The sequence below is a fragment of the Rhinoraja longicauda genome, chromosome 7 (assembly GCF_053455715.1).
Source record: "Rhinoraja longicauda isolate Sanriku21f chromosome 7, sRhiLon1.1, whole genome shotgun sequence".
In the NCBI taxonomy this organism is placed as follows: domain Eukaryota; kingdom Metazoa; phylum Chordata; class Chondrichthyes; order Rajiformes; family Arhynchobatidae; genus Rhinoraja; species Rhinoraja longicauda.
In genome coordinates this window covers 8,808,113-8,826,209 of record NC_135959.1, presented here as the reverse complement: position 1 = coordinate 8,826,209, position 18,097 = coordinate 8,808,113, and the positions used below count along the sequence as shown (strand labels likewise).

Here is an 18,097-nt window from a genome sequence, read left to right as displayed (position 1 = left end):
ACAGGTGTCAGAATTATGGGGGGAAGGCAGGAGAATGGGATCAGGAGGGAGAGATAGATCAGCCATGATTGAATGGTGGAGTAGTTGATGGGCCGAATGGCTTAATTCTACTCCTATCACTTATGATCTTAAGAAGATAGGAGTAGGTGCATAAATCAAGATGTATTCATACTGTAATAAACCTTTGGGTATGGAGTTACCTTCTGAAAATTATTCTTAGAAGCAGTCCTGCCAATATAAGGATTATAATCAGTACAAGCACAAATATGCGGCCATTTAACGTCTTCTTGGGCTCTGCAAGTAAACATTATCATAGGGTCATAACGGACATTTCAAGTTGTTACATTCATTGTCACATTTAGTTTATAGATACAGAGCAGAAACAGGTCTTTCGGCCCATCGATCCATGCACATTAACATTATCCTGCACACACTGGGGACAATTTACATTGTCAATACCAAATACCATTGTCATTTACAAATACCAAGCCAATTCACCTACAAACATGTACGCACGTCTTTGGAGTGTGGGAGGAAACCGAAGATCACGGAGAAAACCCACGCAGGTCATGGGGAGAACGTACAAACTCCGTACAGACAGCACCCGCAGTCGGGATCGAACCCGGGTCTCTGGCGCCGTGAGCGCTGTAAGGCAATGACCCGACTGCTATGCCACCATACGGAGAATATGCAAAAGTACAGTGTGATACAGGTACAATATAAATCTTGTTTATTACTCATTTAGAATTGTCGATGTTTCTTGTTTCGAATAGGTTGTTGCAGGGAAGAGCTCAGTCCAAAACTGAAAGGACCTATACTACAATCAAAGTGCATGAAAATGCTCAAATAATTGAGGTTAGAAATGGGACGACTCTAAGCTGGGCCATTCCGTGGGGCTGTAGAGTAACAGAAAATTCCAATATTTTCTGTGGACCCTGTAATAACCCTGGCCACTCCCTCTTCTCCCCTCTCCCATCGGGCAAAAGGTATAGAAGTGTGGATACGCACACCTCCAGATTCAGGGACAGTTTCTTCCCAGCTGTTATCAGGCAACTGAACCATCCCACCACAACCGGAAGCAGTCCTGAACTACTATCTACCTCATTGGTGACCCTAGGACTATCTTTGATTGGACATTACTGGCTTTACCTTGCACTGAACGTTATTCCCTTATGTATGTGTACACTGTAAATGGCTCGATTGGAATCATGTATTGTCTTTCCGCTGGCTGGCTAGCACGCGACAAAAGCTTTTCATTGTACCTCGGTACACGTGACAATAAACTAAGCTGAAAATGAAGATTGTAGGGAGTGAATATAGACATCTATATACTAAAACTCTCATTTGTTTGTTTGTTTGTTCCTGAACAACAGCCAAAATGGTACACGATAGCGCGACAATTTTAGGCCCACCTTACTCACCGCCGTCCCTTTGGTGCTGATGGAAGAAGTTTCATTGAAATTGGTGTTATATTTTTTAAGTTATTCACATTTTAAAGTTTAATCTATCTCCTAGGGAGGGAGGAGGGAGGGAGGGAGGGAGGGAGGGGATGGAGGGAGGGGAGAGAGGGGGGGAGGGAGGGAGGGGGAAGAGGGAGGACAAGGGGGTTGAGGGGGATGGAGTGGGGGGGGAGAGAAAGGGGCGAGGGGGAGGGGGGTGGATGGAGTGCGGAGGGGGTGGGAAGGGAGAGGAGGGAGGACAAGGGGGGTTGAGTGGGATGGAGTGAGGGGGGGAAGGGGAGTGGATGGAGGGGGAGGGAGGGGGAGAAGGGAGGACAAGGGGGGGTTGAGTGGGATGGAGTGGGGGGGAAGGGGCGAGAGGGAGGGAAGGGGGTGAATGGAGGGGGGAGGGGGAGGGTGAGGGGAGGCGGGAGGGAGGGGGAGGAGGGAGGGAGTGGGGGGCAGGGAAGGGAGGGGGCGAGGGGGATGTGAGGAGGAGAGGGTGCTGCACCAATGCAGGAGAGGTTTGGGCCCAACTTGGTCTAGTGTCTTGCTAAAAGTGCTAAACTGGTTTAGGCTCTGTTGTCGGCTACATATTGCAAACTCGTGTTAAATCTATGGCTACATCCATCAAACGTCATGCTTAAGGGAACAAAATGCTGGAGTAACTCAGTGAGTCAGGCAGCAACCCTGACTGAGAACATTTCAGGTCATGTGACGTTTCAGGTCAAGTCCCTTCTTCAGACACCATTTTTATTGATAATCATTTCCAGAATGCTTGATCTGATGACTGAACCCTTCCCAGCAAGGCAATTGGCCGACATTTAAAGTCAATTAATTTTGTTACCTGCCCGCAGTCAAACCAAGATTGGTCAATGTTAAAAATAGCTGGAGGTGATGAAGAACGACCAAGTGAACAATTGTTTCAAAGGATCGGCACAGAAATAATGATGAACTCAACGGTCCACCTGTCATGCTGCGATCCTGTTGTTTAACTCGTTATGGGGCAAAGGCAGGAGAATCAGGTTGAGAGGGAGAGATAGATCAGCCAAGATTGAATGGCGGAGTGGATTTGATGGGCCGAATGGCCTATTTCTGCTCCTAGAACTTATGAACCCCTTAACGCCTCTTGCCGGACAATAGTTTCTACAATAATCCAAAGGTTTTGCTTTTGAAGAGCCAATACAACAATTTAGAAGAAGTAGATGGAGTGTCTTGCACCAGAGGGCACAGGCTCAGAATAAAAGGATGTATCTTTAGAATGGAGTTGAGGAGGAACTTCTTTCGCCAGAAGGTGCTGAATCTGTGGATTTCATTGCCACAGACGGCTGTGGGAGTCAATCCATTGGGTATGTTTAAGGTGGAAATTGATAGGTTCTTGACGAGCAAGGGCGCCGAATGTTTCAGGGAGTAGACAGGAGAATGGGGCTGTGAGGGAAAGATCAATCAAATGGCGGAACAGACTCGATGGGCCGAATTCTGCTTTTATGTCTTATCGACAGCATGTATCCATTTTGTTTTGGGGACGGGCGAATAATTCCAATAACTATTTCCTGAAGGGAAATTAGGCACAAAAAAAGCTGGAGTAACTCAGCGGGTCGGACAGCATCTTTGGAGGAAAGGAATAGGTGACGTTTCGGGTCCGCTGAGTGACTCCCGCTTTTTGTGTACATCTTTGGTGTAAACCAGCATCTGCAGTTCCTTCCTACGCATTTCCTACAGGAATATCGCCTACCCACCACGAGGCATGGAATTATTTTTTTAATTGTTTTACTAGCCTCCCATTCGTATTATGATGTGATAAAGTGTGTAAGTTTATAAGTGATAGGAGCAGAATTAGGCCATTCGGCCCGTCAAGTCTACTCCGCCATTTAATTGTGATTGATCTATCTCTCCCTCTTAACCCATTTTCTTGCCTTCACCCCATAACCCCCTGACACCCGCACAAGAATCTGTATATCTCTGCCTTAAAAAATATCCTTTGACTTGGTATTTATTCACAAAATGCTGGAGTAACTCAGCAGGTCAGGCAGCATCTCGGGAGAGAAGGAATGGGTGACGTTTCGGGTCGAGACCCTTCTTCGGACCGATGTCCCGCCCCCCTGACATCAGTCTGAAGAAGGGTCTCGACCCGAAACGTCACCCATTCCTTCTCTCCCGAGATGCTGCCTGACCTGCTGAGTTACTCCAGCATTTTGTGAATAAATACCTTCGATTTGTACCAGCATCTGCAGTTATTTTCTTATCCTTTGACTTGGCCTCCACAGCCTTCTGTGGCAGTGAAGTCTTGAGGCAAACTCTCCACCTTCTGACTCAAGAAATTCCTCCTCAACTTCCTAAAGGAACGTCCTTTAATTCTGGGCCGATTACCACTGTTCCTAAGACTCTCCCACTAACGAAAACATCCACTCTATCCAAGCCTTCGGTAGGTTTCAATGAAGTTTCAATAAATATTATTCTAGGCACCAATGGTGGAGAGTGCCAGTGCTGCGAAATCTCCCGTGACTGTTAAAAAAAGATGAATGGAGATTTGGATGTAATGACAGACTGCGGTCGAAGGACGAAGCCATACCAAAGAATGCTTCATTGCTCCAGTCGCTCCAGTACTTGGTTTCCAAGCAGAATTTCAGCTTCATTCGCACTTTCACTGAGTAGCGTTTCAACGAGTTGGCATTAATGAGGATAAACGTGGTGTTTTTTTTCACATGGAAGAACTGAAAGAAAGTGAAAGCAATTAGTCGCGTTTTTTTTAGCTCAGTTCATTGTTGTCACGTGTACTGAGATACAGTGAGAAGCTTTCGGAAAGACAGCGCGTGATGAAAATCGAGCCATTTACCGTGTGCAGAGGCACGATAAGGGAATAAGGTAAAAGCCAGTAAAGTCCGAGCAAACATAGTCCGAGGGTCAATAAATTGAAACCTACAAGATGGGGGGTTTTAACCAGGTGAATTGTTTGACTGTGTAACTTGCTTCTCCAGAGATTTTAGAGTTTAGAGATACAGTGTGGAAGCAGGCCCATTGGCCCACCGAGTTCACGCTAATCAGCGATCACCCCTATGCTAGTTCCATTCTACACACTGGAGGCAAATTATGGAGGCCAATTAACCTAGAAACCTGCACGCCTTTGGAATGTGGGAGGAAACCGGAGCACCCGGAGAAAACCCACGGAGTCACAGGGAGCAGACAGCACAGATAGTACAGACAGCACCTGTAGTCAGGACCAAACCAGAGTCTCTGGAACTGTAAGACAGCATCTATACTGCTGCGCCACCGTGTCATTCTATTAGGTAGTTCACTCGGTAGTTTCGACATAATGTCAGCATAATAGTGGTATTGGTTTATGATTGCACATGTGCAGAATGTACTGGAAATACCTCAGGTAAAACATCTCTATACTGGGCGGCAGAGTGGAGCAGCGGTAGAGTTGCTGCCTTACAGCGCCAGAGACCCGGGTTCAATCTTGACTACGGGTGCCGTCTGTACAGAATTTGTACGTACTCCCTGTGACCCATGTGGTTTTTCTCCGGGCTCTCTGGTGTCCTACCACACTCCAAAGATGTGCAAGTTTGTAAGTTAATTGGCTTCTGTAAAGATTTTAAATTGTCCCTGGTGTGCAGGATAGTGTTTGTGTACGGGGTGATCACTGGTTGGCGCGGACTCAGGAGGCCGAAGGACCTGTTTCTGCATTGTATCTAGTGTTTCCAACTGTTGGTGTTAGTCGGGACATCCTGTATTGTGGGCTACGCTTGGCCGGGCTGACCATGCAACGCCAACAGGACAACAGGCCTTCATGGTCGGGTCAAGATACCTGTACTTGCAACAACTGGGACTTGGAAATGGCGCCAACCTGCTAACTCTGTACACTGTCTCATTGGAGGTTGTAGTGTTTAGTAGGCTGATGGTTGTAGGGAAGAAGCTGCTGCTGAACCTGGACGTGACAGTTTTCAGGCTTTAAGAATAAGGGGTAAGTCATTTAGAACGGAGATGAGGAAAAACTTTTTCAGTCAGAGAGTTGTGAATCTGTGGAATTCTCTGCCTCAGAAGGCAGTGGAGGTCAATTCTCTGAATGCATTCAAGAGAGAGCTGGATAGAGCTCTTAAGGATAGCGGAGTCAGGGGGTATGGGGAGAAGGCAGGAACGGGGTACTGATTGAGAATGATCAGCCATGATCACATTGAATGGTGGTGCTGGCTCGAAGGGCCGAATGGCCTCCTCCTGCACCTATTGTCTATTGTCTATTGCGATACTGCGGTACGCTTGTACAGTATCTGAGATGTATCTAAGTGCTTATGAATAGTGATACTTGCATACAGAACTGTATACAGAAATGCATTTCATTGTACATCGGTACATGTGAGAAATAAAGTGCCGTGCCATACTGATAGGGCGAGATGAAATGTGGAGAAAGAGACACGTGGAAATGGATAGAAACACCAGCATTGATCATGATAGGTCCCATGGCTTGATTCTATGCCTTGAATTCTCAGCAGCTCCAATTTACAATTGTCTAATATATTACTCGTTGGCAGAAAATTTGGATAACGGCGAAGATTCCTTTAAAATTGCAGCTTCATATTTTGCTGCCCTTTAATTTATTCCACTGTTCCATTCCCTTGATGTGAAATTCACTCTATTTTAATAAGGTAGAAATTGTCTCTTGATAATGCAAAGAGTGAAATGGTATTGTGGATAGTGTAGGAAAATAGCTGCAGATGCTGGTACAAATCGAAGGTATCACAAAATGATGGAGTAACTCAGCGGGTCAGGCAGCATCTAGAAGAGAGGGAATGGGTGACGTTTCGGGTCGAGACCTTTCTTCAGACTGATGTCAGGGGTGCGGGACAAAGGAAGGATATAGGTGGAGACAGGAAAACAGTGGGAGAACTGGGAAGGGGAAGGGGGGGAAAAGAGAGAGACAGAGGAACTATCTAAAGTTGGAGAAGTCAATGTTCATACCGTTGGGCTGTAAGCTGCCCAAGTGAAATATGAGGTGCTGTTCCTCCAATTTCCGGTGGGCCTCACTATGGCACTGGAGGAGGCCCATGACAGAAAGGTCAGACAGGGAGTGGGAGGGGGAGTTGAAGTGCTCAGCCACCGGGAGATCAGGTTGGTTAAGGCGGACTGAACGAAGGTGTTGAGCGAAACGATCGCCGAGCCTGCGTTTGGTTTCACCGATGTAAAGAAGTTGACATCTAGAGCAGCGGATGCAATAGATGAGGTTGGGGGAGGTGCAGGTGAACCTCTGTCTCACCTGGAAAGACTGTTTGGGTCCTTGGATGGAGTCGAGGGGGGAGGTAAAGGGACAGGTGTTGCATCTCCTGCGGTTGCAGGGGAAAGTGCCCGGGGATGGGGTGGTTTGGGTAGGAAGGGACGAGTGGACCAGGGAGTTATGGAGGGAACGGTCTCTGCGGAACGCAGAAAGGGGAGGGGATGGGAAGATGTGGCCAGTGGTGGGATCCCGTTGGAGGTGACGGAAATGTTGGCGGATGATTTGTTGGATATGCTGGCTGATGGGGTGGAAGGTGAGAACGAGGGGGATTCTGTTCTTGTTACGAATGGGGGGAGGGGGAGCAAGAGCACCCTAGTGAGAGCCTCATCTATAATGGAGGAGGGGAAGCCTCGTTTCCTGAAAAATGAGGACATCTCTGATGCCCTAGTGTGAAACACCTCATTCTGGGCGCAGATGCGGAGTAGACGGAGGAATTGGGAGTCGGGGATAGACTTTTTGCAGGAGTCAGGGTGGGAAGAGGTGTGGTACAGATAGCTGTGGGAGTCAGTGGGTTTGTAGTAGATGTCAGTCACTAGTCTGTCTCCTGTGATGGAGATGGTGAGGTCCAGAAACGGTAGGGAGATGTCGGAGATAGTCCAGGTATATTTAAGAGCAGGATGGAAATTGGGGGTGAAATGTATAAAGTCAGTGTTCTGCATGGGTACAAGAGGTAGCACCAATGCAGTCATCAATGTAGCGGAGGTAGAGTTCAGGGATGGGGCCGGTGTACGTCTGGAACAGGGATTATTCGATGTACCCGACAAAGAGGCAGGCATAGCTAGGGCCCATGCGAGTGCCCATAGCTACGCCTCTGGTTTGGAGGAAGTGGGAGGAGTCAAAGGAAAAGTTGTTAAGGGTAAGAACTAGCTCTGCTAGGAGGAGGAGAGTGTTGGTAGATGGGGATTGGCTGGTTCTACGGTCGAGGAAGAAACAGAGGGCTTCAAGACCATCCTTGTGGGGGATGGAAGTGTAGAGTGGACATCCATGGTAAAGATGAGGGAGTGGGGGCCTGGAAACTGGAAGTTATCGAGGAGACGGAGAGCATGTGAGGTGTCTTGGACGTAGGTGGAGAGGGATTTGAACAGGGGAAGATAGGATGGAGATGTTATTGTGGATAGATTGAACATGAGGGCCAAAAGAGCCACGAATGTAAGGAATGGGGAGGTATGCTTGAAGGGGCTGAATTGATTTATCCTGGTCCTAATTTGTGGGACAAAAATTAGGACCAGCATCCATTGTTTAAGATGTGGACTCTTATACATCGGCGAGACCAAACGTAGACTGGGCGATCACTTTCACTGACCACCTTCGGTCAGAACGCCTGGACCAACCTGATCTGCGGTGCTAGCTCGAAGGGCCGAATGGCCTCCTCCTGCACCTATTTTCTATGTTTCTATCTCCCGGTCGCTAAACACTTTAATTTCCTTGTCCCATTCCCACACTGACTTTTCTGTCCTAGATCCCCTTCCATTGTCAGAGTCAGGCTAAATGCAAATTGGAGGAGCAGCATCTCATATTTTGCTTGAGCAGCTTATAACCCAGTGGTATGAATATTGATTTCTCTAACTTCAAGTAACCACTGCATCCCCTCTCTTCCCATCCCTCCCCCACCCGAGTCTTTCGTTCTTACCTGGCTACTGCTAACAATGACCTGTTTCCTTTGTCATCGTTACTTGTTTGCACATCTTTCATTCATTTGTTCTATGTCTCTCTACATCATCGTCTAAACCTCCCATTCCCCTTTCCCATGACTTTCAGTCCGAAGAAATGGTCTCGACCCAAAATGAATGGATTTAAATGGATGAATTTAAAAGAGTTAGATAGAGCTCTAGGGGCTAGTGGAATCATGGGATATGGGGAGAAGGCAGGCACAGGTTACTGATTGTGGATGATCAGCCATGATCACAATGAATGGCGGTGCTTGCTCGAAGGGCCAAATGGCCTCCTGCTGCACCTATTTTCTATGTTTCTATGTTTCTACGAAATGTCACCCATTCCTTCTCTCCAGAGATGCTGCCTGTCCCGCTGAGTTACTCCATCATTTGGGTCTATCTTTGGGTCAGGTAGCATCCCTGGAGAAACATAGAAACATAGAAACATAGAAAATAGGTGCTGTAGGCCATTCGGCCCTTCGAGAACATGGATAGGTGACGTTTTGGGTCGGGACCATTTTGAAGGGTCAATGTTCTCCAGGGATGCTGCCTGATCCTTTGAGTTACTCCAGTACTGTGACTTTGTTCTGTGAACCAGCATCTGCGGTTCCTTGTTGCTAATTTAAGGGTTTGCTTACTTTACCTCAATGTTATTGTCGTCCAATTCCGTGAGTTGCAATTGGTATTCAAAGCAATACCCATTAATTTCGTAACCTGAAGGCGTCTCCCATTTCACGGTCAGGTTTGGCGAGACCTCAACATTGAAGGGTGGATTGTATATCTCTGAAAATCAAAGAACAGAAATAGATATTCCCAATCCCTTGACCGTTTAATGCAATTAGTTTGGTCTTTAATTTAGTTTAGTTTCGAGATACAACGCGGAAACAGGCCTTTCGGCCCACCGAGTCCGCGCCGACCAGCGATCCCCATCCTACACACACAGTCGGGACAATTTTACATTTATACAAAGCCAATTAACCTACAAACCTGTGCGTCTTTGGAATGTGGGATGAAACTGAAGATCTCGGAGAAAACTCACGCAGGTCACGGGGAGAACGTACAAACTCTGTGCAGACAGCACCCGCAGTCGGGATCGAACCCGGGTCCCTGGCGCTGCAAGTGCTGTAAGGCAGCAACTCTACCGCTGCGCCACCGTGCCGCCCAATTATCAACCGAAAGTCATATGTTTTTCATACCAATCAGCTGTGGTTCAAAATCCGTGTAATAGGGCTTAATCGATGAAGAATTATTTGATCCATTGATGCATATTAGGACATACTCTTTGGGATCAATCGCGTTTTCACCAATATGGCAGCCTTGTCTTCCATCCAAGTCTGTATAGTAGTGAGTGCATTTTGTAACGTTGTGTTGCTGTCTTGGAGAGAAAAGGTTAAAAAATAGTGGAAAGAATTTATCACCAGTCTATGTGGCGTTATAAATTGTTATGTTCTCATGTTGTATACTTACTTGTAATACATTTTATAATGTGTACCATTTGGAACTTTGTTTCCAGATTGCCATGTACAATTCATGAACGTGTGGTTGTACACAACACATGAAACGTTGGATGCTAATGTTTCTGGATCACCTGTATCAATGATATAAATAGTACATTGATTGAACATATTTCATTATTAATATTAATGCTGGATCATCTGTATCAACCAGCATAATCAAGGATAAGTCTCACACCATTGTTTCAGTTCAGTTCAATTTCAGTTTAGTTTATTGTCACGTGTACCGAGGTACAGTGAAAAGCTTTTGTTGCGTGCTAACCAGTCAGCAGAAAGGCAACACACGATTACAATCGATCATTTACAGTGTATATATACATGATAGGGGAATAACGTTCAATGCAAGGGAAATCCAGCAAAGTCCGATCAAGGATAGTCCGAGGGTCACTAAAGAGGTAGATAGTAGTTCAGCACTGCTCTCTGGTTGTGGTGGGATGGTTCATTTGCCTGATAACAGCTGGGAAGAAACTGGTACACTGGAAATCTTGGTACACGTAACAATAATATCAAACCACAGAAATAGTGAAAGGCCAGGTTGTGGAGGCCAAGTCAATGGATATTTTTTAAGGCAGAGATAGATAGATTCTTGATCAGTACGGGTGTCAGAGGTTATGGGGGGAAGGCAGGAGAATGAGGTTAGGAGGGAGAGATAGATCAGCCATGATTGAATGGTGGAGTAGACTTGATGGGCCGAATGGCCTAATTCTGCTCCTATCCCTTATGATGTTATGAACGTATGATGCATGATCATGCATAACTTACCTGATGATGGTATCTCCATTACAGTCCAATTGCTTTCTTTGAATTTGTCGCCTTCTGTGGGCACATTTTTAATTTGTACAGAAACACCCCTGTGTAATTCAAACATGCGGATATGCTTTGGGTCAAGTAGTCTGACTTCCTGTAACACAAGATAAAATAATTAGTGTGAAGATCATCCTTCAACAGATCGTCATAATCATAATTATACTTTATTAGCCAAGTTTTTTTTCAAATTTGATTTGCCATACAGTCAGACCAATAAAAAGCAACAGAACACACAAACTACATTTTAACATGAACATCCACCATAGTGACTCCTCCTCAGAGCTAGATAGAGCTCTTAAGGATAGCGGAGTCAGGGGGTATGGGGAGAAGGCAGGAACGGGGTACTGATTGAGAATGATCAGCCATGATCACATTGAATGGTGGTGCTGGCTCGAAGGGCCGGATGGCCTCCTCCTGCACCTTTTGTCTATTGTCTATTGTCATCCCTCACTGTGATGGAAGGCAAAAAAAGCTCAACCTCTTCCCTTCATTGTTCTCACGCGGTCGGGGGCCTCGAGCCTTCCGTTGGCGGGGCGATCTTCCTCCCGTAGCCGGCGGCGTTTGGACCCTCCGCGTCAGGGCGATCAAGCTCCTGCATCGGGGGGGGGGGGGAATCTCAGCTCCCCGCGCCGGGCGATCTGACCCCGGGTCGGGGCTGGTCAAAACCTTCTGCGTCGTTTGGTGCTTCCCGACATCGGTCTCTATCCGAGACTGCAAACTCCTCGATGGCGAAGTCGGGTCTCAACATCAGCCCCGAGCAAGGCCGCCAGCTCCACGATGTTAGGCCACAGAGCGACCGGAGATACGATCCGGAAAACAATCGCATCTCCAGCAAGATAAGAGATTGAAAAAAAGTTTCCTCCGACCCCCCCACCCACCCCCCCACACAAAACAAACATTAACACATACTTTTAAAACACACTAAAAATAACAAAAAAAGATGAAAAGACAGACAGACTGTTGGCGAGGCTGCCATCGCTGACGGCGCCACCCGGTGGAGAATTATTAAGCACCTTTCACACACGTTTTTTTTCTGACAGACAAGAAACAGAAATATCATTATTGTATCCTTTGAAATCAAAGGTTGTCACAGCTGTGCAACAGGAACATCTAGAATTGGTGATTTGAACCTCGGGCAGGCTTGTGGTTCAGCAGACAGTGAGGAGTTTAATTTAGTTTAGAGATATAGCGCGGAAAACAGGCGCTCGGGCTAACGGGTCCGCGCCGACCAGCGATTCCTGCACACTAACACTAGGAACAATTTACAATTATACCAAGCCAATTAACCTACAAACCTGTTCGTCTCTGGAGCGTGGGAGGAAACCAAAAAAAGTAACGGGGAGAATGTACAAACTCCGTGCGGACAGCACCCGCAGTCAGGATCAAACCCTGGTCTCTGGCGCTGTCATGCAGTTCACACTTAACTACCTTCAGGCGATAAGTGATAGGAGCAGAATTAGGCCATTCGGCCCATCAAGTCTACTCCACCATTCAATCATGGTTGATCTATCTCGCCCTCCTAACCCCATTCTCCTGCCTTCTCCCGGTAACCCCTGGCACCCATACTATTCAAGAATCTATCTATCGCTGCCTTAAAGATATTCATTGATATTTCTCAGATATACCTTCTCAGTTTGGATCAATTATGGATGAAACAAAAATTTCTCTTGCTCCCAGCGATGAACACATCCAATGAAGGAATAAATGGAAAGAAAGATTATTTAGTTTAAGGCTCAGATCCCATTTAATTCTCTTTGCGATTAAATTAATCGATCGATCGATTGATTGATTGATTGATTGATTGATTGATTGATACAGCATGGAAACTGGCCCTTCGGCCCACCGTGCCCATGCCGACCATTCATCACCCATTCACACTAGTTGTCTGTTATCCCAATTTCTCATCCATTCCCCACACTCCAGGGGCAATGCGCAGAGGCCAATTAACCTACAAACCCACTCGTCTTTGGAACATGGAAGGAAACCGGAGCACCCGGAGGAAACCCAAGCTGTCAAAGGAGAATGACAAATTCCACAGAGCCAAAACCCTAGGTCTAGATCATAACATCACAGATCAATAGGTAACATCTCGGGTCACGACCCATCCGAAGAAGGACCTGCCCAAAAAAGGGTCCTGGCTCAAAATGTCACCTATCCATGTTCTCCATGAATGCTGCCTAACCAGGTTAGTTACTCCAGCACTTTATGTCTTTTAGTTTGTAAACCATCATCTTGCTGTTCCTTGTCACTACGTTCTAATCGATAAAGTTATTGTTTACCTGAAAATGCCTTACCTTTCTCTCAGGAAAGAAGGGGCATATGCAGATGAACAATAAGTACTCATTCTTTCCCACCAAACTAAATTCCACAGATCCAAATAAACTGTAAAAGTACGAGATACATTCCCGCTATCTTGAGTGAGCCCCAAGCTTCCGTAACTTAAAAGCTACAATCCCTTGGCTGGGAAGAGGGACTAGCCAAGTTAGGTCTTTCTTGGTCAGCCAACAGGCAGTAGGCTGAATCATCTCTGGGTGGCACGGTGGTGCAGCGGTAGAGTTGCTGCCTTACAATGCCAGAGCCCCGGGTTCGATCCTGACTATGGGTGCCGTCTGTATGGAGTTTGTACATTCTCCCCGTGACCAGCATTGTTTTTTTCCGGATGCTCCGGTTTCCATCCACACACCCAAGACGTACAGTTTTATAGGCTAATTGGCTTCTGTAAATTGTAAATAATGCTAGTGCATGCGGTGATCACTGGTCGACACAGACTAGGTGGGCCGATGGTCCTGTTTCCACGTTGTATCTCTAAAACTTAAAGTCTCCTCTTGTGCCTTATAAGCTAATGGTTCTACTAACTTGTGGTACAAAAGTCATCAGGTCATAAGTGATAGAAGCAGAATTAGACCATTCGGCCCATCAAGTGCACTCTGCCATTCAATCTTGGCTGATCTATCTGTCCCTCCTAACCCCATTCTCCTGCCTTCTCCCCATAACTCCTGATACTCATACAAATCAACAATTTATCGATCTCTGCCTTAAAAATATCAACTGACTTGGCCTCCACAGCCTTCTGTGGCAATGAATTCCACAGATTCACCATCCCCTGACTAAAGAAATTCCTCCTCATCTCCTTCCTAAAGGAAGGTCCATTAATTCTGAGGCTATGACCTCTGGTCCTAGACTCTCCCACTGGTGGAAACATCCTCCCCACATCCATTCTACCCAAGCCACATCCAAGTCTATCCAAAGAATCATTTACCAATTTGGGTTTTAGCACGAAAAACAGCAAGAGTTGATATTGAACTTACATTTTCCCACTGGTCAGCATCAAAGTATTTATCTGCATATATATATCTGACTTCGAACTGAGTCATTGTCTCTTCAGTGAGATTACTATCCCAGGAGAATGACAGTTCTCCAAGCTGCATTTCCACAATCTTGAAGTTTGTCGGTGGATTTAGATCAGCTATTTGCAAAAGAATAAACGGCAATGGTTTGTTACAAAGCCAACAACAAAAGTAACAGAAAACATTAACTCAACTGCAGGTGGCGCAGCGGTAGAGTTGCTGCCTCACAGCGCAAGAGACCCGGGTTCGATCCTGACTACGGGTGCTATCTGTACGGAGTTTGTACGTTCTCCCCGCGACCAGCGTGGGCTTTCTCCGAGATCTTCGACTTCTTCCCACAACCCAGAGAAAAACAGGTTTTTAGGTTACTTGGCTTTGTAAAATTGTAAATTGTCCCTCGTGTGTGAAGGGAAGTGTTAATGTGCGGGGATCGCTGGTAGGCGCGGACCCGGCGGTTCTGTTTCCGCGCTGGGTCTCTCAACTAAACTAAACTCAACTTCTCTCTCCACAGATGCTGCCTGACCTGCAGTGTGTTTCCAACATTTTGTTTTATTTCAAATTTCTAGGGAAATGCTGTCACTTTATTTGATTTGTTGTCAAGATCAGAACCATGTCTTGTATTTTGTACGGCATGTACAGTTCATCAATCCCAGCACAAGGTGGCTCAGTGGCGCTCCTGTAGAGCTGCAGCCTCACAGCGCCAGAGACCCAGGGTCGATCCCAACATCCGGTGCTGTCTGTGTGGAGTTTGTACATTCTTCCTGTGACCACGCAGGGTGCTCTGGTTTAAGCTCACGTTCATTAGTGACAGGAGCATGATTAGGCCCATGCGGCCCGTCAAGTCTACCTGACACCTGTACTAATCAAGAATCTATCTATCTCTGCCCCTTTCCTCCCACATCCCAAAGACTAACTGGTTTGTAGGTTAGTTGGTCTCTGTAAATTGCCCTCAGTGCGTGGGGAGTGGATAGGAAAATGGGATAACAGAGACCTGGTGCGAAAGGGTGACCAATGCTTGGCGTGGACTCGGTGGGCCAAAGCACCTGTTTCCATGCTGTATCTGTAAAACTAAACCTGCTGATAGTTTGACCCTCCACGTTCATGCCATCCTACAACATCGCAAACTCGTTTATGTAATTTTTGACGTGTGGTGTCATTATTCAAAGTAGAGTCAGGGTGATACAGCGTGGAAATAGGCCCTTCGGCCCAACTTGCCCACACCGCCCAACATGTGGGGCCGAATGGCCTACTCCTGCACCTATTGTCTATTTAGAGGCAGGAAACATGTTCCCAATGTTGGGGGAGTCCAGAACAAGGGGCCACAGTTTAAGAATAAGGGGTAGGCCATTTAGAACGGGAGATGAGGAAAAACTTTTTCAGTCAGAGAGTTGCGAATCTGTGGAATTCTCTGCCTCAGAAGGCAGTGGAGGCCAATTCTCTGAATGCATTCAAGAGGGAGCTAGATAGAGCTCTTAAGGATAGCGGAGTCAGGGGGTATGGGGAGAAGGCAGGAACGGGGTACTGATTGAGAATGATCAGCCATGATCACATTGAATGGCGGTGCTGGCTCGAAGGGCCGAATGGCCTGCTCCTGCACCTATTGTCTATTGTCTATTGTTCCATCTGCCCTAGTCCCACCTGCCTGCTTTTGGCCCATATCCCTCCAAACCTGTCCTATCCATGTACTTGTCTAACTGTTTCTTAAACGCCAGGATAGTTGCTGCCTCAGCTACCTCCTCTGGAAGGTCATTCCATACGCCAAACCACCCTTTGTGTGAAAAAGATACCCCTTAGATTCTTATTAAATCTTTTCCCCTTCACCTTAAACCTATGTCCTCTGTATTCACCTACTCTGGGCAAGAGACTCTGTGCATCTATCCCATCTATTCCTCTCATGATTTTGTACCCCTTTATAAGATCACCCCTCATCCTCCTGCGCTCCACAGAATAGAATCCCAGCCTGCTCAACCTCTCCCTATAGCTCAGACCCTCGAGTCCTGGCAACACAAATAATACCTGACTTCAAATTGATGCACTGCTACAAGATAAATTGCACAAAGCAAATTCCACATGTTCGATTTCTAATGACGTTGACAGAAGGGATACCACCATCCAAGATAACAGAAGAAACCATTTTTGTCTTCCTGTCATCTCAATAGATTGTTCACATTCACTTGAGAGCTGGTGGGACCACAGTTCTTATGTCAGCCGTGACTAATAAGGCTGCATTTTCCTGGAACTTTATAGTTTAGTTTAGAGATACAGCGTGGAAACAGGCCTTTCGGCCCACAAATCCACGCCGACCAGCGATCCCTCTACACAAGGACTACCCTACACACCGGGGTCAATGTGCAATTATATCAAGTCAATTAACCCACAAACCTGCACGCCTTTGGAGTTTGGGAGGAATCCGGAGGTCCCGGAGAAAACCCACGCAGGTCATGGGGAGAGCGTACGAACTCCGTACAGGCAAACACCCGTAGTCTGAATCGAACGCGTACTGGCAAACAACCGTAGTCCGAATCGAACGCGGGTCTCTGGCACGGTAAGGCAGCAACCCTACCGCTGCTCCACTGCCAACTACATACAAGTATCAGCAAGGCTCAAGATGTTTCCACTGGTGGCAGGGTCTAGGACCAGAAGTCATACAGCCTCAGAATTAAAGGGCGCTCTTTTAGAAAGGAGGTGAGGAGGAACTTCTTTAGTAAGAGTGTAGTTAGTCTATGGAACTCATTGTCAGAGGGCTGTGGAAGCCAAGCCAGTGGATATTTTTAAGGCGGAGATAGACGAATTCTTGATTAGAACCGGTGACAAGGGTTATGGGGAGAAGGCAGGAAAATGGGAATTAGGAGGCAGAGATCAGCCGTGATTGAATGGCGGAGTGGACTCAATGGGCCGAATGGCCTAATTCTCCTCCTGTAACTTGTGAACTTGTGCGAAGAGTTTGGATTGAGGTTTTTGTACAGTGAACCTTACACTCTGGTAGGAAGAATGCCCCAAGCAAGAATGGGTGACCTGTTCTAGACGTCAGTAGAAGGATTTGTGGAGTTGCTCAATTATCCTTGAGAGCAGCCTCAGTTGAATGTTCTCATCCCCATCTTATTTTAAGCCTCTTCCACATTTCATTCTGTTGTGACATCGTGCAGTTCCACATTTCTTCTCACACCTTTTGCTCACAGGCTAAACTCACAAAGCATATATATTTTTATAATTTCAGCATTTCCCTGTCTTGACCTCTCCCTGTTACTACAGTTGTGGTACAATATCCATCTGTTTATCTACTTTTATCTACAAAGTACATCTTATAGTTTCTGCTGTTCACACTAACACATCTTCTGTTTCCTGTAAAAAGTTAGGTTTGGCATATTCTAGATAATCATTTACAATGTTGGCATTTTCATATAGTCCCAGAAAAGGCAGCCTTATCAGTCATGGCCAATATGAGAATTGAGGCCCCATCATAATAATAATAATAATAATAATAATAATAATAATAATAATATTCATTTATTGTCATTGCAACGAGTACAACGAAATTAAAAAATAGCCAATCCTGACGGTGCGTACAAACATATATGCAATAAATGCAAAAACAAATAAATACATAAATACAATTAAATACAATTATATTAAGTACAAGATTTTTTAACGGTGTTGCCTAGTGCAAAGGTAGTGTTCAGTTCTCGTATGGCCCTGGGGTAAAAACTGTTCTTAAGTCTGTTTGTTCGGGATTTGATCGACCTGAAACGTCGACCACAGGGCAGATGAACAAACAGACGGTGGCCGGGGTGGGATGGATCTTTTATTATTTTGCCTGCTCTACTGAGGCAGCGTAGGCTGAACAGGTGCTCCAGGGAGGGCAGTGAGCAGCCGATGATCTTCTGGGCCGTCGTGATGACCCTCTGAAGGGCCTTCCTGTCCTTTTCTGAGCAGCTGGCATACCATGTGGTTATACAGTATGCCAGCACACTCTCGATGGAGCAGCGATAGAAGGACAACATGAGCTTCTCCTGCAGGTTGGTTTTCCTGAGGATCCTCAGGAAGTGGAGTCTCTGCTGTGCCTTCTTTA

The 18,097-nt window shown here is 46.3% G+C and overlaps 1 protein-coding gene across 1 annotated transcript in view; it reads right to left on the bottom strand.

Moving 5' to 3' along the window:
• Window positions 1–18,097, bottom strand: part of LOC144595456 (interleukin-13 receptor subunit alpha-2-like) — a 60,801-nt gene that overhangs the window by 6,498 nt on the left and 36,206 nt on the right. The window contains exons 3-9 of the mRNA XM_078402964.1: window positions 13,990–14,147; window positions 10,637–10,775; window positions 9,828–9,948; window positions 9,557–9,735; window positions 9,004–9,143; window positions 4,012–4,153; window positions 201–294 (exon numbers count right to left, since the gene is read on the bottom strand). Coding sequence (XP_078259090.1) covers window positions 201–294; window positions 4,012–4,153; window positions 9,004–9,143; window positions 9,557–9,735; window positions 9,828–9,948; window positions 10,637–10,775; window positions 13,990–14,147 — 973 coding nt within the window. The remainder of the gene's footprint in view (window positions 1–200; window positions 295–4,011; window positions 4,154–9,003; window positions 9,144–9,556; window positions 9,736–9,827; window positions 9,949–10,636; window positions 10,776–13,989; window positions 14,148–18,097) is intronic.